The 25,174-nt window shown below is 40.0% G+C and overlaps 1 protein-coding gene across 1 annotated transcript in view; it reads left to right on the forward strand.

The window, feature by feature from the left end:
- The window catches only part of MTHFD1L (methylenetetrahydrofolate dehydrogenase (NADP+ dependent) 1 like), a 218,868-nt gene that overhangs the window by 77,410 nt on the left and 116,284 nt on the right, over positions 1 to 25,174 (forward strand). Inside the window, exons 16-19 of the mRNA XM_044003413.1 lie at positions 3,139 to 3,241; positions 11,079 to 11,155; positions 13,969 to 14,109; positions 20,553 to 20,621. Coding sequence (XP_043859348.1) covers positions 3,139 to 3,241; positions 11,079 to 11,155; positions 13,969 to 14,109; positions 20,553 to 20,621 — 390 coding nt within the window. The remainder of the gene's footprint in view (positions 1 to 3,138; positions 3,242 to 11,078; positions 11,156 to 13,968; positions 14,110 to 20,552; positions 20,622 to 25,174) is intronic.

Raw genomic sequence — 25,174 nt, forward strand, 5'->3', positions numbered from 1 at the left:
GATTTAATATGTATTGTGATGTTCTTAAAAAGTGAGTCAACAGCCAAATCAGAATTTTTTAGTATACTTGGCTTTTTCTCTAAAGATTTTTTTGTAAAGGTTTTTGTAATTTTCATTAGTGCTATCATCTTAGTTTGTAATTCTCAGTTTTCTATGTAAAAATACTGAAAAGTCATTGATATGCATGTAATTAGGCAACTAGGTATCACAGTGGATAGATTTCAGGCTTGGAGTCAGGAGGACCTGAGTTCAAATCCAGCCTCAGAAACTAGCTCTGTGACCCTGGACAAGTCACTTAACCCTGTTTACCTCAGTTTCCTCATATGTAAAATGAGCTAGAAAAGGAAATGACAAATCACTCCCAAATGGGTCATGAAAGATCAAACATGACTAGTCAACAAAACAATAAAAATACATATAATCATTCCATCAATCAACAAAAGTTTATTAATTGCCTCAGATATTAAAAACAGAGTGGTGGGGGGCAGCTAGGTAGTACAGGGGACAAAGCACTAGCCCTGGATTCAGGAGGACCAGAGTTCAAATCCAACCTTAGACACTTGACATTTACTAGCTGTGTGACCCTGGGCAAGTCACTTTACCCTCATTGCCCCGCAAAAAAAAAAAAAAAATTTAAAATTAAAATTAAAAAACAAAAAAACCCAGAGTGGTGTGGAGTAGAGCTGTCCTAGAAATTCCCTGGATTCAAGTACATATACTGGCTGTGCCTGATCCTGGACCAGTCCCTTAATTCTCATTGCCCCCAGAGAACATTCTCTAGACTATAAATTTCAGAGCAGATGCTAACCTGCATTTGGTTGGAGGTTCCTCATTAATAGTTCTCTCTATGTGAATGAAATCACCATTACAGGCCAATAAAGTGTTCTAGGCCCTGTGCTAGGCACTAAGGGTACCAAGAAGATGAAATATTCTCTGTCTGCTCTCAAAGAGCTTTCATACTGTTTTGGAGGAGGCAATATGTAGACAAATACAAAATTAATGCAAGGACAGCTGGATTGCATAGTGGAGAGAGTACTGGGCCTAGAACCAGGAATCCCCGAGTTCAAATATGACCTCAGACACTTACTAGCTGTGTGACCCTGGGCAGGTCATTTAACCCTGTTTGCTTCAGTTTCCTCCTATGTAAAACGAGCTAGAGAAGGAAATGGCAAACCATTGTAGTGTTTTTGTCAAGAAAAGCCCCTAAGGGGTAATCTGACCTTAGACACTTACTGACTGTGTGACCCAGGACAAGTCATTTAAGTCCATTTGCCTCAGTTTCATTATCTGTAAAATGAATTGGAGAAGGAAATGACAAACCGCTCTAGTTTCTTTGCCATGTGTGATGTTTAAAATCTAAATGTGTGGTCACCTTAAATTGGAAGCTTTAGTACCAGTCTTTGGGCATTAAGCATTTATTAAAGCATACTAGGTATTAGTAAAAAGGAAAACATGTGGAGTTCATAAACTTAAGAAAAGGCCTATCTAGCCTAGAGTTCCAGTCTGGTCTGATTCTTCCTCAAGTACTCCACCATAAGTCTGCTTCAACAATGAACTGCCCCAGCAAACTGAGTGTGGAAGCTTTTTATAGGTCCGGAGCAGAGGCGGTCCTTACACACTGCTTCAAGCTGATTGGTTAGTGTCATCCAAATCCATTGGTTCACTGGACTAGAAGAAGGTGGTCTCATGTTGAGTTCAAAGTCCTTAGCTTCTGAGAACAGTACCTTCTTGAGGGCTGGCCAGGTGTGGTTACAATCTAATTAACTTTAAGTAGGCTAATCAACAGTCAATCACTCCGACATAATTCAATCGGTTTAGATTAATCTCCAGGTGGGCCTTTGAGTATCTGCCAAATGCCATTATTTTCTCACACAAGAAAATCCCAAAAAGAGTCACAAAATGTTGTATTTGACAGAACAACAACAAAATGGGAGGTAGGAGTGGTTAGCAGCTGAGGAGATCAGGAAAGAATTTCATGCAGAAGATGGCACTTGAGCCTAGCTTTGAGGGGTTAGCAATAATTCCTTTCTAATGCTTTTTCATTGTTTCCAGAGTCCTAAAGTCTGGGTATACATTAATTATCACATTGATTCTCCCAACTTCTCTAGCAGAGAAAAGGTCTAACGATGATTGTCACATTTTGCAGCTCTTAGGTGACAAAAAATGGTGTCAAAGCTTTACTGCCCTGATTCCAAACTAAAATTGCACAATTAAAAAAAAATCTACCTCTGTAGTTACTGAGTGTGCTACTGGTATAAATAGGATCGACATGTAAATATATCCTAGCTTTGTCTTTTATAAAGCTATACCAAAACCCAACCCTGAACACAGAATAGTCTAGAGACCTCCCTCGGCTAGTGGGACTTGGGAGGACTAGGGCCCCACTGCAAGTTATAGGCAAGGAAGAATTCATTCCTGACTAGTCAGTATAGGCTGAGTAGCCTCACTTCAGGTGGATGTGGATTTTTAGGAGGCCCAGAGATAGAAAAGAAGTTAGGGATCATCCAGGGCTAGTTGCTTAGGGCCACGTAGCTAGTAAGCATCTGAGGAAGTATTCAAACTCAGGGCCTCCTGCCATCCATCCGTGACACCCTGCTAGTCTCTCTTGCCCACATTAGAAATCTGATTAAAGCTATGGGAAGTTTCTTACACTACAGGACTCTAAATAATTCAACTAATTGGGGAGTAGCGGTTGGTATACTATTCCTCTTCACTTCATATTACATGTAATTTATGTTTTCTTTTTCCTAACATTAACTTTAAGGCTTTTATTCTTCCCTGCTCTTTTTCTCATTATAGAACCATGTCTTCAAAGTAATGTTTCACTGGGGGAATGTGCAGGTCTAAAAAAAGTACTAAGTGTTTCTCACTAAGGTAGAAGGAGACTGCCTGGAGAACAGTATGGACACAGGCTTTACTTGAATTAATGGTTACAAATGGCAATGTGTGGGTTGGGAATGTAGATTACGATGAAATAATGTCAGTTATGCTGACAACTTTTTCTCTCCCCTGAATGTAGTGGTCACGTAAAGTAACACACAGAGATTTGTGGGGGCAAAAATCTAAAACCAAGAGAAATGGTTATCTAGCATGCATTTGGTAAGTTTTGTTGCATCCTCTTATTTTTCTTTTCTCCAGAAATTAGGAATAAATAAGACTGATCCAAGCACCCTGACAGAAGAGGAGATGACCCGATTTGCCCGGCTTGACATTGACCCATCTACCATCACGTGGCAGAGAGGTAGTCACGCTTATGATGTTTTTAAGGTCTACAAAACACTTCCCTTGCCATAGTTCTCTGTGGTTGATAGGAAAAGTAGTATTATCCCCACTTTATAGCTGAAGAAACTAAGACTAAGTAACTTCAAGCAGTCCATCACTGTTCATTAAATGCCTCCTCTGTGACAGGGACTCTACTATGCTTACCCAAATTAATGCAAAGCCTGAATTTTTTTTTCTTAAGTTTTTTAAGTACTGCAACAAGTAGCCTAATTAAATGTGGTTTGGGGAACCCAATTTACTGCAAAGATATGGATACATAATCAGCATATCCGTGACACATCTACATAGTCATTTCCAAAGAAGGTAGCCCCCAGCACAGTGTCTTGCTTTATAGTAATTGGTCCTTAATAAATATATATTGAATGTTCTAATTAGTGAAAACATATATATATATATATATATATATATATATATATATATATATATAGAGAGAGAGAGAGAGAGAGAAAACAGCTCTTAAAGTAACAAATTCTATAACACAATAAGGTAATATAAATTCTCTGACACAAAATAATATAAAGGGATCACCAGACAGGTGGACCTGGGAGTATTGGAACCCACTATAAGTTACAGGCAGGGAAGAAGGTTTTCTCTCTACCAATAGACCCTCCACCTCTACCCTCCTCAATAAAGGAATCCCATGAGTAGCTAAAAGTAACTTCCAGCCAGACTTCTCTGAAGACTAGGAGAGAGTCTCTCCTTGTAATCTAATCTTTTCCACTTGACATAATACCTGCCAGAGCTTGTGCTATACTAGTAAAGCTTTCAAGGACTCACCCACTTCCATGCTCCTGGGAGACACTGGAGAACAATTGCAGAATCTAGTTGGAGAGAATTCCAAGCTCATCTAGGCCAAGTACCTAAGGAATTCTCCTCAACAAGTAGTCATTTAAGCTTTGCTTGAAGACCTTTAGTACCAAGAACATGTACCATGATGTTGTTGTTGTTTTTCCCTAAAGTTGTGGCTCTGCCAGTGGGAAAGTTTCATGCATTTCCAGAGCTTGTTTAACTCTTTGTCCAATGAGGATGGGGAGCTATATGGGAATTATATAAAAAGAAGTATACATTTAAAAAAAAAACTTAAACTTTTAGGAGATTTTTCCTTAGAGCAAACCCAAAGTTGCCTCCTTGGAATTAAGGTCTGCCCTCTGGGGCCAAGCAGAACAAATCTTCTCCCTCTTATTCAGGATACCCCTCTTTTCCAGGCTAACCACCCCTGGTTCTTTTTGTGGGTCTTCATATTTCGTAATCTTGAGGGCCTCTGCTGTTCTAAACTGAATACAGTCCTTCCCAACACTATCCTTGGTCCTGGACAATACATCTTTCTTAAGGCAGCCTTAAACTACCATAACTTTCTTTGTTGCTGTTGTTGTTTCCCAGTAGATAGTATTTTTTTCTGGTTACATGTAAAGACAATTTTAACATTCATTTTTATATAAAATATTGAGTTCCAAATTTTCTCCCTCCCACCTTCCCTACTCCCCCACCCCTTCCCCTGCTCAAGACCTACCTTAGCTTTCTTGATTTCCACATCATGATACTGAGTCACCTTGAGCTTGGAGTCTGCTAACACACCCAGATCTTTTTCCAGTTGCACTCTGTCTGGTCACAACACCTCCATCTTGTACTTGTGAGGTTTCTTTTGGATTTAACTAAAAAAAAAATTGGGGCGGCTAGGTGGCACAGTGTATAAAAGCACCGGCCCTGGATTCAGGAGTACCTGAGTTCAAATCCAGCCTCAGACACTTGACAGTTACTAGCTGTGTGACCCTGGGCAAGTCACTTAACCCCCATTGCCCTGCCCCCCCCCCAAAAAAAAAAGGGCAGCTAGGTAGCTAGGTGGCGCAGTGGATAGAGCACTGGCCCTGGAGTCAGGAGGACCTGAGTTCAAATCCAGCCTCAGACACTTAACACTTACTAGCTGTGTGACCCTGGGCAAGTCACTTAACCCCAATTGCCTCACTAAAAAACAAAACAAAACAAAAAAAAACCCCTTTATCCCTATTACTTTTTACTAAATTCTTTCCAAATGTTCCAGCCTGTTAGTTTGTTGGTTTTTTTAAAATTCTGTCGATGTCTGTCAATTTTATTTGTTTACTATGTGTCGGGCTCTGCACTAAGTGCTGGGGATACAGAGAAAGGTACAAACATAGTCTCTGTCCCCAGTGTTAGCTATCCCTCAGCTTTGTGATCTACAGATTTGATAAGCCCAAGCTCTTTTCTCAAAATCAGTGCTAAAAATGTTTAGCATCACAGATCTCTGAAGCACAGAAAGACCTCCATCCAAGCTGCCGTCCAAGTATATGCCTTAAAGGCCCAGCCTGCATGGATACACAAGACTTAATTTGAGAGAAAGCAGAGTGCTCTATTACTGCTTTCCCTAAAGTAAAGACATTCCAGCCATGTAGGCCAGAGGTTTTACCCAAAAGGGAAAACACCTGAGGAATTCCCAACCCACTGTGGCAGATTTCCAGGGGACTGGTCTCAATATCAGAGCATCAGCATCCACAGTATAAACGGCTCCCTGAAATTTAAATGGGTCGACTGAAGATTGTGTTCATCTTCTATGACAACCACACTTGTAACTTCCTACCCTGAAACTTCTGCCCTGCTTTTTCTCTGTTGAGCTAACAAGGTGCTGGGTTGTTCTCTTGCCTGATCACCCTCCTGCTGGTCTTTCCCCACTCTAATCCCTTCTGCACACTGCTCATCCTCCTTAAAAGCTCTGCTCTTGTTTCTTCAGTTTCCTGCCCACAAGTCTTTCCTCGTTGTCTGCAGAATCCAGTCCAGACTTTGTCTATCAAAGCCTGGGATTTAAGACCTTTCAAGACCACTAGTGCTCTGACACATAGTCTTGTTAATAAAACTTTCTTATTCACTGCCCCTAGAATATTCCTTGCCTATTGTCATCTCCACATCTCATATTGTGTTTTTTCAACCGGAAATATATTCCCCATTGCACCCATATGCATACCTCAAAGGCTAGATGAAGTCTGATCTTGAGTAGCAGTATGGATTAGTAGAAAGTCTGCTGGATTTGGAAGTCCAAGGGCCTGCTCTGTCACTTACAGTGGTGGTGCAGTGGATACAGTGTTGGGCCTGGAGTTACAGAGACCTGAGTTCATATCTGGCCTCACGTTCTGAGTTCAAATCTTTGTTTGAAATCACGTAATCTTTGTTTGCCTCAATTTTCTTGACTGTAAAAAGGCAGGGGGAATAGCAACTACTTCATAGAATTGTGAGGATCAGATGTGATGAAAGATTGGAAAGCACTGTGCTTGGTGCTTAATAAGGTAGATGCTTAATAAATACTTATTCCCATCCTTCCTCCCTCCCTCCCTCCCTTCCTTTCTTCCTTCCTTTTCCTTGAACAAGTCATTCTTTTCATGGGGCCTCACTTCCTCATCTGTGAGATGAGAGAGTTGAACTAGATGACCTCTGAGGTTGTTGTTCAGTCTGTCCAACTCTTCGTGACCCCAGTTTTCTTGGCAAAGACACTGGAGTGGTTTGCCATTTCCTTCTCCCATCCATTTTATATATGAGGAAACTGAAGCAAACAGTGTTAAGAGTCTTGCCCAGGGTCACACAGCTAGTAAGTGTCTGAGTCCAGATTTGAACTCAGAAAGCTAAGTCTTCCTGATTCCAAGCTCAGTGCTCTGTCCATCGGGGAAACCTACCTGCCTCTGAGGAACCACCTTCCAGTGCTAATTCTCTAATTCAGTGATCCTTTGATGCTATGACCTCTTCCCTGAAATCTTTCCCTGTCCCACCACTTCGTACTATTTACATCTCTTCTTCTGTTCCTTTAATACCAATGACTTTATTTTTGTTTCCTTGTTTGCATGTTTATCAGTGTAGATAAACCTCTCCTCTGTGACTAGATCAAAAGGTAAAACTGTGCCTTTGTATCCTGCCAAGTGCTTAGCCCCAGAGAAGCTTTGGACACATTTGTTGAGTGAGTTTTGTTGTTCTGAGAGGTTTTTTATTTGTTTGTTTTTAACAATTTTATTGATGCTGAAGGAAAAAATGGGCAAGTGAGCCAAAGTAATCCTAGGTCAAATTTACATAGCAGTTTCAATAGATGAGAAAATGACTTGAGATTTTTATCAAACCCAGTATGAGGCAAATAATGGAAAGAAAATTCCAAGTAAATGGGACAAAGCATTTCTGTAAACTCATCTGCCTAGTCAGCTAAAAGACTTCAAGTCTGGTCAACCCAAGGAATTTTATTGTTGTTGTTTTGCTTTTTTTGTTTGTTTTGTTTTTAGAGAATTTCTAGTTTTCTAAAGGCATTAAGTTCTGAAGGGCAAACTAGTGGTACACAGTTTATCTCAAAAATTCAGTAAAGTTATTTTATAGTAGTTAATTTGTGAATTAGGTTTGGGGTTCATTTTTTAAAGAGCACCCCTGAGATTTACCTGTGAAAAAAAGAAAAACACAAAGAAGGTAAGAGTCACATATAAAAGTTGGCACCCTCCTGTCTTCCTCAGTTAGAATGATCTCATTTTAGAGCATGATTCAGAAATATAGCAGGGAGCTCAATTCTTGGATCCTGGTGTAAAGAAAGTCTCCATGTGATGAGTGATGCCAAATACCAGTTCTCAGATTGCTTTCTTTCTGAAAAGGTAGAACAAGTCAAAGTATTCTGTGGTCTTGGATCAATATGAAAAGACATGACAACTTTTAAAACTTAGTCCAATAAATACAAGAATCAGATGACTGCTCAGAGCACTGAAGTATGGAAAGTTGTAGTGTTAACGCTCATGGGTCAAAAGAATTTGGAATTGATAACCTCACCATCTTGTTCATATGTAGCATTACTGATGTGGGAGGTAGAATCTATGACACTGGATCATCACCTTTTATTTCTTTAGAGCAAACATAGGCTTTGTCCTTATGATTAAGATTAAGTTTTTAAAAATCTGATTAGATAGCTAGATTAGAAAGGGATGAAGTTTGATTGGAAATTCTGCCTCAAGACACGTTTGTATTGAGTAAGCCAGAGACTTGGAGGGTTCTCTCAGTACTCCTGTGCGTCTGTGTATCCTGTTAGAGAAACAAATTTGAATCTGCCCAAGCAGACCTCTCTTCTACAGAAGTGGCCTGTAACGAGTGAGTGAGCACTCAGTAGGTTTTTGCTGAATGATCAAGTCTCACTCACCCCATCTTGAGAACATGAGTACCAGCAGTGATTATATGCAGCGTCCGTAATTAAATTAAAAACCAGACCTGGGGCAGCTAGGTGGAGCAGTGGATAAAGCACTGGCCCTGGATTCAGGAGTACCTGAGTTCAAATCCGGCCTCAGACACTTGACAACTTACTAGCTGTGTGACCCTGGGCAAGTCACTTAACCCCCATTGCCCAGCAAACCCCCCCCCCCAAAAAAAAAAAAAACCAGACCTAACAAAACTGAAACGTGTATCATATGTGTTCTCTGTTCACCTGTGAGAGTCGAGGGAGCAGGAATCATGTTAGGTATAGTTGTGGCCTGTATTAGGGCTCAAGGAATACTATGCAACAAAAATTACCAGACAGACCTTCACCATGAGATTAAAGTCCTTGAACTGACCAGATTTGAAGCCTTTTAGCTGACTAGGTAAATGAGTTTACAGAAATACTTCTTGCCATCTACTTGGAATTTTATTTCTACTATCTGTCTTCATAGTGGGCTTGAGAGAAATCTCTTGAGTCACTTTCTCATTATTGAAACTGCTATGTAAATGGGACCCGTGATTATTTCTCTCCGGCTCTTTCACGTATTTTTTTTTTCTTCTCAGCATCAATAAAATTATAAATTGTGAGAAAGCATCCAGTACAGATGGCATCCTGAAGATGCAGATGGGCTTTTGATGCCACCGATTCCCAAAGATCTCCCCAGTTGCTTTCTTGTCTGAAGTTTTTGTGTGTATGTGTTGGGTTTTGTTTTTTTTTAAACTTTGTTAAATGAAAAACAGCTGAACTTTGGTTGCTGGCCTTTTTTTTGAAATTTGATAAAAAGAAAACTTCACTCCTGTGCCAAGGTTGTGTATAGTACAGATCTGAGAAGAAACTCTCCCTTCTTTGTTTTTTTTTATAACCAAGTTGTAATCTTTTCACATGGCATATTTTAATGCAGCCCTGCAAGTTGCTATAGGCCCTCATGCAAAAAGGCAACGACCTATAAGAATTTCGATAAGTTTTCCTTCCCTTCCTGTTAATTTTTTTTTTCTATGATATTTTATGTCTGCAAGGCTGGCTGGCTTAAAATTATGTACATTGCTTGGTTATTGCTTGGTTAAAGGACAAGTAGTAATGAACGAGTTAAGATAGGATGGGAAATTTTTGGCTTCTGGATGTTTTCTAATCCCTTTACAAAACTGCCTTAATCCTATTGTTACCTTAAATCTCTCACTGTAATTCCTCTCTGTTAATGGCACAGTCATCCTTCCAATGACCCTGGCTCCTAATCTGAGCCCTTCCTTTACCTCATCCCATACATCCTGTCAACTGCCAAGTTCTGTCAGCTCTGCCTCCCTTGTCTTTCTCACGTCTGTCCCTTCTTCTCAACTCCCTTGGCAACCACCCCAGGGCAGGCTGTCATCTCTTCTTGGCTAGACTATTGTCTTAACCTCCTAACTGTCCTTCTTGTCTACATTCTGTCCCCTCTCCCATCTATCTTTTATATAGCTTCATTCCCAAAGTGGACTATTCCCTCCCTACCACCCATTGTATACAGCTCTTAGCATCACATTTTAAGAAAAACATTGATAAAATGAAAGTCAGCCACAATGGTAAATGACCTCAAGTCTAAACCACTAAGATCAGTTGAGCAAATAGGATATATTTACCCTGGAGAAAAGAGAGAGGGCTGGGGAGGAGGTGGGGTGCTGAGAACATTAGTATTTGACCGGCTGTCTTATGGAAGTGGGATAAGATTTGTTGTATTTAGCTCCAGATGGGAAAACTAGAAGCTGTGGATAGAAATTACAAATGGGCAAATTTGGGCTTGGTTTAAGGAAAAACTTCCAGTAGCTAGAGCTGACTTGAAGGTCATCCTTCACTGGAGTTCTTTAAGCAAAGCTTGGGTGACCTGTTGAGGATATTATACTGATGTTCCTTTTATGCTATGGGTTAGACTAAATGGCATCTGTTGCTTCCAAATCAGAAATTCTGAGTCCCCCCTCATATGGCCTTATGCCTAGACCTGTCTTTTGTATTTAGTGTTATAGGACATCCCAGATCAATCAAATTCCCCCACTTTGTGAGAAATCAGAGACCCAAGGAGGTTGTGACTTATCCAAGGTCACACAACTAGTGAGTGACAAAGTCTCTTGATTCCAGGTAAAATTCTCTTTCCATTAGGCTAGCATGCCTTCTGGTTTTATTTACAGATCCCTTTTTTCATAGTTATGAAAGCATATCTATCCTTCCTGTTAGGTTGTAAACTCTTTCCATGGGAAAGCTATATTGTATATGTCTTTTTGTGCTCAGCCCCCTACCCCCAAGCTCTTAGCATAGTTCCTTCCTTTATAGTAACTAATCCTTAATGAACGTTATATTGAATGTTGTAATTAATAAAGCTAAAGAAATATGTATGAAGAGAAGTGCAAACAGGTCTAAATTTTGGTAACATAAATTTTGTGGTTTAAGACATTTTGCCTTGTTTGCTGAGAGTCATTGATTTGGCAGTCATTTAATGCAGGAGAAAATATATATCAGGACATTTCATTGAACAATATACATTAATGGATAAAGAAGCTTAGGAAAACTAGAATTTGGTTGTTCACTTACATAAATCTTTTCTTTTGTCTTTCAGTATTGGATACAAATGACCGATTCCTACGAAAAATAACCATTGGGCAGGCTAAGACAGAGAAAGGATTTTTTCGCCAGGTGGGTAAATTTACAGCTAAGGAAAGGATTCTCCTTTGCTTTGAAGTGGTTAACCTGAGTCAATACTTCTTTGCTTTTTTCTTCACCAACTTCTGGTATTCTATTCAGCTGGATTTGGGGAGGATCCCCATGTCATCCAGTCTAGAGGTGTATCCAGTTGTCTTTCTTGGAAAGGACAGTGTCATAGTTCTTTGGAATGTAAATTTGTAATGGTTTTATTAACAAGTAGCTCACATAATCCTGTGTGTCTATAAAGGTCACTAAAAGAACCAAATGAAAAGTGAAAAAGTTAACAAGCCACCTTTGTAGTACAAGCACTTAAGGAATTTCTTGATTTTAAAACTTTATTTCAACTAACTACAGTGGGGTTCTAAATTTTTTTTCTTTTATTAGCTTATCCAAGAGCCATTTCTAATTCTTTGTATTGTTCAGAAAATGTAACTAGCTGTAAAAGCCCACTGATGGAAATAAAAATTTGTTAGTGAGTTCCAAAAGTGAAATTTGGAAATTCTGACCTTCTGTAACTTTGGTCTAATAAATCGCTCCTTCAAATTTGACCTTTGGCTCTTTGGTACTGACTTTTGAGTTTTTATTATAGTAGAAGGAATCTTCACTTGATAATTGTAATTTTTAAGGTGATTGGTCCTGTGTACCCAAAGTTCAAGGTAATGATTGTTTCTTACATTAGCATAACTGAGTGTGAATGAGGTTCAGAGAAGGTTCAACATTTTGGCCAAAATAATAAATCCACACTGAAATCCTGACAGGAATTAACTTTAAAAACTCTCAATTCTACCCTTCTTCAAGCAGGAAATTGATGGCATCACTTTTTTTTCCTGTGATTTTTCTTGGGTATAATTTCTCAAAGTTTCCGCTTATGGTCTGTTGGGCCCACACCTTCTTTGGATATTGGGCAAAAGATGAGTAGGATTATCATGTAATCAGTAGAATACCAGCTCATAGAGGATATGGAACTATGTCATTTTTACCTTATTTCTCCAGTACTTACCATACAGCCTTGTCAGTTGTTGATACTTAATACTCATTGAATGCTTTTGACCAAAAGAATTTTTGTAGTATTTAAACTACCAGAGACCTCAGAAGTGTGCCCAGTGTCCTTGAAGTTCCTTTGCCCTTCCATTTCCTTCTGTCTTGCTTTATGAGCACAGTTGTAAGAGAAGAGAATGTCACATGGGCTGCTGGAAATAAAATCATTCATCGTGTCTTAACCACTGTAAAGTTTAGAGATTTTGTGCAATCTGCAAAATTGATCCTGTGGTTAACTTTTCGGCTAATAAGATCTAGCCAATGCATAAGGTTTTGCTGTTACTTCTTTTTTTTTTTTTAATTTTATTTTATTTTACATATAAAGTATTTTATTTTTTCAGTTGCTTTACAATTTCAGATTTTTCTCCCTCCCCTCCCTCCCCCCTTCCCTAGACAGCAGGCAATCTGATATAGGTTATATCTATATATATCTATATATATACACCTATACATATAGATATAGATATAGATCTATCTATACACACACATATATATATACACATAATAACATTAATCCTATTTCTGCATTAGTCCTGTTATAAGAGAAAAAATCAGAGCAATGATGAAAAACCTCAAAATAGAAAAAAAACCAACAGCACCAAAAACAAAAGAAATAGTATGGTTCATTCAGCATCTATACTCCACAGTTCTTTTTTTTTTTTTTCCTTGGATTTGGAGATCCTCTTCTATCATGAGTTCCCTGGAACTCTTCTGTACCATTGCATTGGTGAGAAGAATATAGTGCATCACAGTAGATCAACACTCAATGTTGATGATACTGTGTACAATGTTCTTCTGGTTCTGTTCATCTCACTCATCATCAGCTCACGTAAGACCCTCCAGGTTTCTCTGAACTCCTCCTGCTCATCATTTCTTACAGCACAATAGTATTCCATTGTATTCATATACCACAACTTGTCCAGCCATTCCCCAATTGATGGGCACCCCCTCAACTTCCAATTCCTTGCTACCACGTAAAGAGCAGCTATAAATATTTTTGTACTTGTGGGTCCCTTTCCCCTTTCCCCTTTCCATGATTTCTTTGGGAAAAAGACCTAAAAGTGATATTGCTGGGTCAAAGGGTATGCATAGCTTTATCGCCCTTTGGGCATAATTCCAAATTGCTCTCCAGAATGGTTGGATCAGTTCACTTGCTGTTACTTCTTAATCGGGACCATAGTCTTGGAAACAGATGTGAAAATCCAGTGAGCTGGGGCGGGGGGGAACCAGTCTTCACAACATTTCTGAAATCAGAAGGAATGAATTCATGAATGTTCCTCTGTTGTGGGAGGGATGGTTTTTTGTTTGTTTGTTTGTTTTGATGAATGCTTACCCCCTTTCTGTTTTTTATTTTTTGCTAGGGAGGCAAATATAATCTTCCTAACTAATAGACTACATGTAAAGGAGAAAGGAAATAGGGAAGACAGTGAGCATTCTTATCTAGTACAACTGTGTGGCAGGCACCGTGCTAAGAGTTTTACAAATATTAATCTCATTTCATCAAATAGACTCTCATAAAAGAGGAATGGCAGAAAATATGAAAAGGAAAAAGAAAGACTAGAAGTGTTTTCCAAGACCTTTAGTAAGTGATTAATAATTAATAAACAGTGATCAATTAATTAACACTGAAGAAAGAGAAGGACAGGCACAGAATGCATACATACTTAATTTTTATTCTTATGGCTCAGTATAGATCTTTTCCTTTTAAGAACACCACGGAAAGGCACCTCCATGGCTAATAAAGTCTTTTACTTTGTCTACTTCAGGCCCAGTTTGACATTGCTGTTGCAAGTGAGATCATGGCTGTTTTGGCCCTAACGGATAGCCTGGCAGATATGAAAAAGCGGCTGGGGAGAATGGTGGTAGCCAGTGACAGAAAAGGACAACCTGTAACTGCTGATGATTTGGTAGGTATATCAGTGGAGGCAAAGTTCTAAAACTCCTACTTTGTAACACTTTGCTTTGGTTTACCTAAAAAGCAAGGAGACTTTCCTACTTCTATAAGTTTTTGCTTTAGGACTTTAAAAATTAACATAAATGCTTGCATAATTGAGGGTTGGGTTTTTGTTTTTTGTTGTTAGTGGTGGGTTTTTTTGCGGGGCAATGAGGGTTAAGTGACTTGGCCAGGGTGACGCAGCTAGTAACTGTCAAGCGTCTGAGGCCGAATTTGAACTCAGGTCCTCCTGAATCCAGGGCCGGTGCTTTATCCACTGCGCCACCTAGCTGACCCTATAATGAAGGATTTAAGAAGTAATGTATCCTTTTTTTCTCCCATAAAGTATAGTTTTTTGTAACTACAAATATTGGAATTTATCTTCCACTGTGAAACAGAAAGGTTGCCAGCCTTATGTCCTTTAAAGAATGGAGAGGGGGCAGCTAGGTAGCACAGTGGATAGAGCACCAGCCCTGGAGTCAGGAGTACCTGAGTTCAAATTCGGCCTCAGACACTTAACACTTACTAGCTGTGTGACCCTGGGCAAGTCACTTAACCCCAATTGCCTCACTCCCTCCCCTAAAAATAAAAAAATAAAATAAAGAATGGAGAGGAAAAAAAAATAAACAATTCCTTCCTTTCTACCCCAGTATCCTTGACCCATCCATTGTGAGCTCCCTCTTCTTCCCAATTCTATACCCAACATTCCCTTGACTTCCTCTTCCTTTCTTTCAGTCTTTGAGAATGAAGTAGTCTTCCTCCTCACCAAGGTCCTTCCTCTCTGATTTTATTGACTTTGACCCTTTGGTCCTTTCCTCTCTCCTAATCCTCAAACTCTATCCACTGGCTTCTTCCCTGTGGCCTACAGACATGCCCAGATTTCCCCCATCCTTTAGAAAACTTTCACTTGACTTAGCCATTACCTCAAGCTTATCAGCTTTTATTTTAGCTTCCCTTTCTCAGCTAAATTCTCAAAACAAAACAAAACAAAACAAACCACCTTGAGCTGTTTATACCTATTGCCTTCACTTCCTTGTTGTTGTTGTTGTTGTTGTTGGTCAGGTGTGTCCCAACTCTTCATGTTCCCATTATGGGTTTTCTTGGCAGAGATACTGGAGCCATTTCCTTCTCCAGCTTATTTGACAGATGAGGAAACTGAGGCAAAAAGGGCTAAGTGCCCAGAGTCACACAGCTGGTGTCTGAGACCAGATTTAAACTTAGGAAGCTCTATCCACTGCACCACCTAGTTGTGCCCCTACTTCAGTAGTATTGGTGATCTATTATAGGATAATACCGATGACCTCTTACTGCAACCTTTGACCCTATCAATCACTCTCTTCTCCTTGATTCTCTCTCTAGTTTTTTGGAACATTGACTTTCTCCTGCTTCTCCTTCTTCCTTATCTGACCACTCCTCAATCATCCAGGTCACAGCCATTAACCGTGAGTTTCCCACAAGTCTTTGTCCTAGGCTTTTGTCCTTCTTTTCTCCCTTTATACCATTTCACTTGATCTTATCAGCTCCCATGGACTGAATTATCATCTCAGTGCTGATGATTCTCAGATTTACTCATGGATCCCTAACTTCTCTCATGACCTCCAGTGTCTCTTTTCCAACTACCTATTAGACATTTCAAAATGTGTCTTGTAGATTTCTTTTTTTTTTTTTTTTTAGTGAGGCAGTTGGGGTTAAGTGACTTGTCCAGGGTCACACAGCTAGTAAGTGTTAAGTGTCTGAGGTCGGATTTGAACTCAGGTACTCCTGACTCCAGGGCCGGTGCTCTATCCACTGCGCCAACTAGCCACCCCAATTTCTTAAACTCAATATGTCCAAAACTGAACCTGTTTTCTTTTTCCCCAGATCCTCTCCTCTCCCAAACTTCCACCTTACTTTTGAGAGCACCACCATCCTCTCAGTCCCCAAGGCTTGCTACCTAGGTGTCATCTTTGACTCCTCCCTCTCTCTCATCCCCTGCATCCAGTCTGTTCCCAAGGTCTGTCTATTGTACTTTGATAACATCTCTTGCACATGCCCCCTCCTCTCCTCTGACACCACCACTTCCCTTTAGCAGGCCCTCATCACTTCACACCTGGATTATTGCTGTAGCCTGCTGATGGGTCTGCTTTCCAAAGGTGTTTCCCCACTCCATAGCATTCTCCATTCTCTCTTCCCATTTATACCTCTTAGACTCTCTAGTTTCTTTCAATTTCCCACTCAAATGCCACCTCCTACAAGAGATCTTTCCTAGTTCTGCACAGGTATTAGTGTTGTTCTCCCCCCCACACACACAACACACACACACACACACACAATTATATCAATTATATATCTATAATATTTTCTTGTCTTAGTATATGTTATTTTTCACTAGTGCAATGTAACTTTGAGGGAAGGAGTTGTTGTATCACCAGCACTTGGCACATATTAGGCACATAATAAATTTTGGATTCTTTCTTTGAATCCTTTCTTCTGGTTAGAGTAGAAGACGGGAGAAGTAAATAGCTACTTGAGAAAAGGGATGGGGAGGGGACCTATAATCATTATACACATTCACCACAAATTGAAGCTAAGAATGCTCTTCTCGAATAATCTCAACAAGTTGTTTACTCCCTGAACAAGACCCCCCTTTATGGCTACACACCTGGCAATGAATGCTTGGCTGAAGTGATACAATACAGCATGGTATTTCTACAATACAGCACCGTGCATCAGAGAATGAGAGGGGTCCTTAATTATCTCTCTCAGACATATACCAGCTCTTTGACCCTAGGTAAGTCACTGTCAGCTAGGTGATACAGAGTATTGAGCACCAGGCCTAGATCAGGAAGACCTAAGTTCAAGTAACTTCAGACACTTACTAGCAGTGATGCTAGGCAGATTACTTAGCCTTTGTCGGCCTTGGTTTCCTATACACGGGATAATAATGGCACCTACCTCCCAAGGTTGTCATCAGGATCCCATAGGATAATATCTATAAAGCACTTAGCACAGTGCCTGGTACGTAGTAGGGCGTATATAAATGCCAGCTCTTCTCCTTCATGTTTCTTAGTTCCAGGTACCCCGTCTATTTTTTTCATCATCTTGGTTGAGATCTCTGCAGTGAGATTGTCTTACAAAAGTGGTTTTTCATAATGAAAGTTCCTTGCTTTCCACGACTCTAAAGAAGAAAGACTACTTCCAGGCATCTCTTTGTCATGGATTCTAAGACACTGGACATTAGAAAAAATTATATTTACTAAAGTGCACTAAGGATGACCATAGCTAATGGTGGGAATTGTAGCCACAGAAGGCTTTATCCATTTTAATAAGGCGGTGTTCATAATATTTCAAATTCTATAAATTTTTAAGAAGCAGCATTTAGGAAACTGGTATCACAGATAAATGAGCAGCCGATTACCTACCATCTTACTTGGGGCAGTCCGTCCCATTGAGCCTTACTGTTTTCTTTAGTTTCCCCTGCTAATGTTACACCATCGACAGCTGCAAGCAGGAATGACTTCCAGGAAATAAAACCATTATGCTTCTTTTGCCTCTGTCCTGTAATGGAGACAGAGCATTACCAGTTTGAGATTGTTCAGTCTGTAAGCTTCAAGGGAGGGGACAGCTAGGTGGCGCGGTGGATAGAGAACCAGCCCTGGAGTCAGGAGGACCTGAGTTCAAATCTGACCTCAGACACTTAACACTTACTAGTTGTGTGACCCTGGGCAAGGCACTTAACCCCAATTGCCTCACTAAAAAACAAAACAAAACAAACTTCAAGGGAGCACCGAGGTTTGGAATGTACTTGTCAAATGACGAGAATGGTGGGGTTTTTTCTCTTAATGGATATTATTTTATAGAAGTAAGTCATAGACGTAAGCTTATGTCACAGAAGTTATTTTAAAGTATGAAAATTAAATGTTTTAATATTCTACTACGAAATGGTTATGTGGCAGTACCAAGCCACTATTAATGGCTCAGAAAACTGCCACTAAAATTCTGTTTATCTAATCAACGTATGGTGTAATGTCAGTAAAATTTTATTAAGCACGTACTCTGTGCCAAGCACTGTGTTAAGCACTAGGGATACAAAGAAAGAAAAAAGACAGTGTCTGTTCTCAGGAGATTCTCAAACTAATGGGGAAGACAACAGGCAAACATGCTATAAACTGTATAAATAGGAGAAAATTAATGGAGGGAAGGTACTAGAATTAAGAGGGATTGGGAAAGGCTTCCTTTAGGAAGCAAAGTTTTGGGGGCAGCTAGGTGGCACAGTGGATAGAGCACCAGCCCTGGATTCAGGAGTACCTGAGTTCAAATCCAGCCTCAGACACTTGATATTTACTGGCTGTGTGACCCTGGGCAAGTCACTTAACCCCCATTGCCCTGCAAAAAAAAAAAAAAAAAAAGACAGCAAAGTTTTAGCTGGGACTTGGAGGAAGCCAGGAAGAGGCAGAGGTGAGGAGGAAGTGCATTCCAGGGATGGTGGACAGCCAGTGAAAATACATGGAGTTGGGGGCAGCTTGGTGGCACAGTGGATAAAGCACCAGCCTTGGATTCAGAAGGACCTGAGTTCAATTCTGGCCTCAGACATTTGACACTAGCTGTGTGACCCCAGGCAAGTCACTTAACCCCTATCACCTAATAATAATAATAATAATTTTCAAAAAAAATACATGGAGTCCACGGGGCAGCTAGGTGGCGCAATGGATAGAGCACCGGCCCTGGAGTCAGGAGTACTTGAGTTCAAATCTGTCCTCAAACACTTAACACTTACTTGTTGTGTGACCCTGGGCAAGTCACTTAACCCCAATTGCCTCATTAAAAAAAAATATATACATGGAGTCCAGAGAAGAAGTGTCTTGTTCAAGGAACAGCAAGGAGGCCAGTGTCAGAAAAATTTAGAAATATCTTTAAATGACTAGTCCCGGCTTTAGAGATAAGACTCGGCTTGGCATACAGGTCTCTGCATCTGACTGATCTGGTTTTCCTTTTTTAATAATGGCCTTACAGTATAGCCCTAGTAGAGGGATCATTTGATAAAAGGGTTTCTTCATTGTAAGTATGTGGCTCAGATCATGCAAGGACAAAAACGGTAAGAGCTGTAAGGACATTGCACCTAGTCAGCCATTTATCTGTCCAAATCCTTCAGTGCCGCCTTCTTGTCTTCTGAATAAAGTTCAGGCTCTCTAGCCGGACAGTGCACTGACTCTCCACCACCTTTCCAGGGGTATTACACACTCCTCTTCCTTTACCCCTTTTGCTCCAGCCTCCACATGATCCTTCCACTCCTCATAAGTATCCAGTGCTTTCCCTCCTGTCTACACCCTCTATATAGACCACCTGCCCCTTTTGAAATCCTGCTTATCCTTCACAGTGCAGGTCAAATTTGACCTCTCCGTGAGACCTTTGGTGATTGCCTAACCACCAGCGCCACCCTCCACCCCATCAAAGCCAGGTTGTCACTCTGGTGCTCCTGGCATACCCTGTTCTGCAGTGCCATTAAGATGTGATGTATATTTATGGATAGAGTTTGGGTCCCAGAGACGTGTAGTCCAGGATTCAAATCTTGCCTCTGATGACAGATCCTGTCCAAGTCATTTAACTGTTGAGTGTTTAGGCAACTTTCTCACACTACGAATTACAGAGAAAATACCAACCTGCATTGGTAAAGGGAGGTTTCTCACCTGGGAGTTCCCTACACCAATGAAATCACAGGTCCAGTCCTTGAATTTTATATATTTTATTTTTTCTTTGCTAGATTTTAAGTCCGTAAGGCTTAGGGACTGCATCCTAATTATCATTGCATCTCCCGAAGCACAAGAGCTTTGTCATAGTGGAAGGAAATGTGCTTTTGAGCATGTATTGGGTCCAAGGCCTGCCCTCAAGGAGCTCATTAATGGGAAAAGACAGTACCCAAAAGGGAGCTGAAAAGCTGGCAGTGGGGGAACTGTTTTGAAGGGGGGACAGGAGGGGAATGAAGGCTGGCCTGCACCCCCCTCCACAGAGCAGAGGCTCCAGAAAGAGCTCACCCATGGGAGGAGAAGGGTACCCCTTAGGGGGGGATATTCCAAGTTGAGAAAGTGCATCAAGGGTGATTGGATGCTTCAGGCCCCAGGCACTGAAGGAAGTCTCAGGATAAGAAATCATGGTTTGGAAGTCTGGGAAACAGGGACTGGTCCAAGGGGAATGATGGGTTGAATGAGTGACTGAGTTAGTTGAATGAGTTATTGGTACCAGCGCCACCTAGGAAGTAAGACAGGGGAAAGGGGCTGTAGGGCTGGCTGCATTTACAGAATGGTTCATTTAGATCATCAGAATTGGACTTCAGATGTGTATCTGCTTACACATGTTTGAGTGAGGATAGAGAGCCTAATACTTACATCTGATTGCAATAAAATGAGCATAAAAATTTGATGTCCGTGTAATCTCTTTTAGGGAGTGACCGGAGCTTTGACTGTTTTGATGAAGGATGCAATTAAGCCAACTCTGATGCAGACATTAGAGGTGGGTATTTTTTAGTGACTGATTTCACATATTTCTTTAAAATTTTCTCTACTCTCCTTCTTATACCATCCCCTCCCTCCCCTACTAAGCCATTAGTACCCCTCATATCTGCAGTTATAAATTTTCTCAACAACCATTGTCAAGACACAACAGTCGATTCTTGTCTGAACCAAAGGAATGTAATCTGGGGGACAGCTAGGTGGCACAGTGGATAAAGCGCCAGCCCTGGATTCAGGAGTACCTGAGTTCAAATCTGCCCTCGGACACTGGACACTTACTAGCTGTGTGATCCTGGGCAAGTCACCAAATTGCCTCACCAAAAAAAAAAAAAAAAAAAGAAATGTAATCTGTCTCAAAAGTCAGCCACATTGGCAGTGTTTCAGATGATAATGGGCTGTTGTATTGACAAAAGTTAAAATCTGGGGACAACTTTTACTCCAAGTGGTGACTAAAAGAGGGGGCTCATTTGTTGCAGTGCCAAATTTATCTTTCAGCCCACTGTAAATTTGAGATCTTGTTTTCCTAACTAGCAAATAACTAGAAAATTGTTGTGTAATGATGCAGTTTCTACCCAATCTCACTTTTATGGATTGTTTTAATCTGTCTTCTCTTTTCTGATTTATCATGTAATTTTTAATAATTTTTAAATTACTATGTGAGTGCAGTGTACTTTTTAATTTAATGAGGGTGCTAGGTATCGCCATTTGATTTTGAGTAACCCTGGTGTGTGCATAAAATAACCATTATGACTATATATATGTGTATATGTGTGTGTGTGTGTATATATATATATATACGTACACATATATTTAAATCATTATAACTACACATAGTTACATATCTGCATATAGTTAGATACATGCATACCATTATGAGAAGTGGAGTGGGGAGGGTTGGGGGGAATGTTAGAAAGCTAACTTCAGAGTTAAAACTATCTGGTTTCAAGTCCCTTGGCACACACTGTCTTTACAAGCTTCTCATTTCTCTTGTCAGTTCTCTAAAATTAAAATTGCAAAGCAATTGCCAATCTGGACTGGGAGTTGTAGAGAGAACTCCCTACATCATTGAAATCACTGATTTGGGGGAAAACATACTTTAATATTTCATTAATAATAATTCTATAAATATCTGCTAAACAACTAAATAATAAAAATGTTCATGGACCCGATCAATCGCTGTTAAACAAAAATTCCCTGCAGCACACATGTAACTGTTACCTCTAAATTTGACAGTTATTATTACTGGTAGGAGCTATTCTTTAATCAGTTTTCTATCTGCCCAATGAAGATAAGAATTAAATAATGTTTTTATTATATCCTCATGGTCATGTTAAGGCCAAGAGCAGAAGCCTGGCATTTCACATTTTCATTTGAACAAACATTTCATTAAATGCCCACTGTGTGCAGAGCCCTGTGCTGGATAATGGGAGAGACACGACATTTAGATGAGACAAGCATCTCTGCCATCCTGTAGCAGATAGTGTAATTGGAGGAGAAGATCCCTAGGTAGTTGAGTACAATCTGCAGTAAGTGTTTCAGTAAGGTACAAAACAAAATGTTATGTGTGAGGTACGATGACCTGATTTTCCCTCTCCTCTCCCACCCAGCTTTTCATAACGTCAGAGGGCTAATTTAATTAATTATATCAATTAAGTAGCTGTTTAATGGTACAAATTACCTATCCCATTGAGGAAGTTAGTTGAATTCTAGGTAGAACAGTCTTTTATTTTTTAATAAGGAATCTCTCTTCCCTACCTTCTTTTTGCTTTAAATAGAATTTTATTTTCCAAAATATATGTAAAAACAAATTTTAACATCAATTTTTTAAAACTTTGTGTTCCAACTTCTCTTCCTCCCTCCATTCCCACCCCTCACTCACAAGAACTCCTTAATTTGTAAGTTAAGGAATATTTTGCTTTCAAACCACAAAATATTCTGAAATGTTTTGCCAAGAAGGTGGGCAATTCAATCAAGAAAGTTTCAGCTGAGATGTTTTAAGGAAAGATTGAACTCTACCATCCTAGTACTAAGTACAGTGAAAGTTGGATGGATCATCCTCATTAATCAGTTGTATTTGTAATCTAAAAGAAAAGATAATCCAAAAATCATTTTGCTCTGAGAATGTTTTTGTATGTTTTTGAATGTGGGGGCATGTCATATGTGACCTACATCTCTGCAGGGCATTACAAAGTACTGCATTAACTGTTAAGATACTTCTATAGGGGCAGCTAGGTGGCGCAGTGGATAGAGCACCGGCCCTGGAGTCAGGAGTACCTGAGTTCAAATCCAGCCTCAGACACTTAACACTAGCTGTGTGATCCTGGGCAAGTCACTTAACCCCAATTGCCACAATTTAAAAAAAAAAAGTACTTCTATATCCATTGACAAGAGGGATCACAGATTTAGAGCAGGAAGAGAATTTAGAGGCTACCTATTGTTAACCCCTCATTTTACAAATGAAGAAGCCAAAGCAAAGAGTGGTAAAATGACTTGCCCAGGTCACATATATGAAATGGAATATGAACTCCCAAGGCACCATGCTGCCTTAGACGTCTTAAAGATTTACCAAGAGTAATCTGTTCATGGATGCTTAGATGAAAGAAAAAGCATTTCTAAGGCACTTTGTGCCAAGCAGTGTACTAAAATCTGGGAATACAATTACAAAAAACAAAGACAGTCCCTGTCTTCAAGGTGCTCCAAAAGGGAAGACCAAGAGGAAGGGACAGTGAGGGAGTCGTGGCAAGAGGAATCATTGGGGATGTGCGTATAGGGCTTTATGGCTGATACAGCACTTTAAAACCACCCTGTAAGGTGCTCTGAGAGAGGAGCATTAGCCCCTAAGTGCACTTGGCTGCTGAATATCAGAGAATCTGGCCCTGAGACTCCTGACTGTAACCCCAATAGTTTCCTGCTACATGGTCTTTCTATGAATTGCCCTTTGCCTCAGTATCCTCTGTAAAGTGACAGGGTTGGCGTAGTTGGCGTTTAACACTCTGTATGTTCTAAATCTTCAGAAAGGGAGCAAGCAACTTGAGGCTTGATTGTCCTTTACCGCTTTGGGAGTGTCTTTGAAGTGCATCATACTCATTATTCTGAGGTTTGTTCATCAGGCTGTGAGATGAGTTTTTCCTTTAGTTATTTCCTCTAACCCCAAATATCCAAATATAGGTAGTTGTTTTCCATACAGCATTAACTGTGCTAAGCACTGGGAATTAACTTGGTCATTAGGTTTTCAGTAAAGCATACAGGCAGCCTCTTATGAATGCATACACATAGACTTTAGACCCTTTAAGAAAATGTGAGTTCAAACAATGTTCTGTTTCCAACACATAGTCAGTATTTATTATGTGCCTACCAATTACAAGGTATTGTACTGATAGGAGTGGAAAGAGTCAAGGTATTCACAGTCTGATGTACTTAGACAAACCCTGGCATGGGAGTTGAAGAGGCCTCTATTCTCTGGGCTCTGTGGTCACATTGCTATTCTTTTTTTTAAGTCACTCCAGTTAAGTGACTTGTCCAAGGTCACACAGCTAGTAAGTGTCTGAGGCTAGATTTTAACTCAGTCCTCCTGACTCTAGCAGTGCTCTATCCATGGTACCATCTAGCTGCCTATCACTTTGCTCTTCTTTTTTTTTTTTTTTTTTTTTTTTTTAGTGAGGCAGTTGGGGTTAAGTGACTTGCCCAAGGTCACACAGCTAGTAAGTGTTAAGTGTCTGAGGCCGGATGTGAACTCAAGTACTCCTGATTCCAGGGCCGGTGCTTTATCCACTGCGCCACCTAGCTGCCCCACTTTGCTATTCTTAACTTTGTATTAGTTTCTTTTAAATTCCCTCCAGTTCTTCACCTAATTCAATGAAGGACTAGATAGACTCTGTATTCCCTTTGAGTTGAATCAATCCGTGATTTCTTATTCCTTTGCTTCTATTATGAGGTGTGCCAATATCTAAGATGTATTACTGTATTTTGCCCTCCTAAAATATCTTTACCAATAAGCCATTTGTGTCTTTTCAGCCTGAAGAACAAAAGAAACCTTTAGAAAAAATGAAAATAATGAATATAGCATGAGAAAATTGTGAAAATCCTCAGTTATCATATAAAGATATTTAGAACCAGAGGGAACTTTATAATACAAGCCCTTTATTTTGTAGATGAGGAAACTGAGGTCTAGAAAATCTAAGTTACATGCCCAGGGTCATGGCAAAAGCAAAACTTGAACACAGAACTCCTGACTACCAGTCCAACACTCTCTGTATTATACTATATTATGACATACTATCCCACTAGTTATCTATGAGTCACATTTTATTTAATGTGCTATACACTTAAGGTGCCATAGATATTTTATTTAATGTGCTGTAGTTAGGTGGCTTGGTGGATGGAATACAGGGCCTGGAACCAGGAAGACACTTCTTCCTGAGTTCAAACCCTACCTCAGACACTTTATTACCTGTGTGACCCTTGGCAAGTCACTTAACCCTGTCTGCATCGGTTTCCTCACCTGTAAAATGAATTAGAGACAGAAGTAGCAAAGCACCCCATTATCTTTTTTTT

This window comes from Dromiciops gliroides, chromosome 4 (genome assembly GCF_019393635.1).
Source record: "Dromiciops gliroides isolate mDroGli1 chromosome 4, mDroGli1.pri, whole genome shotgun sequence".
NCBI classification, from domain to species: Eukaryota; Metazoa; Chordata; class Mammalia; order Microbiotheria; family Microbiotheriidae; genus Dromiciops; species Dromiciops gliroides.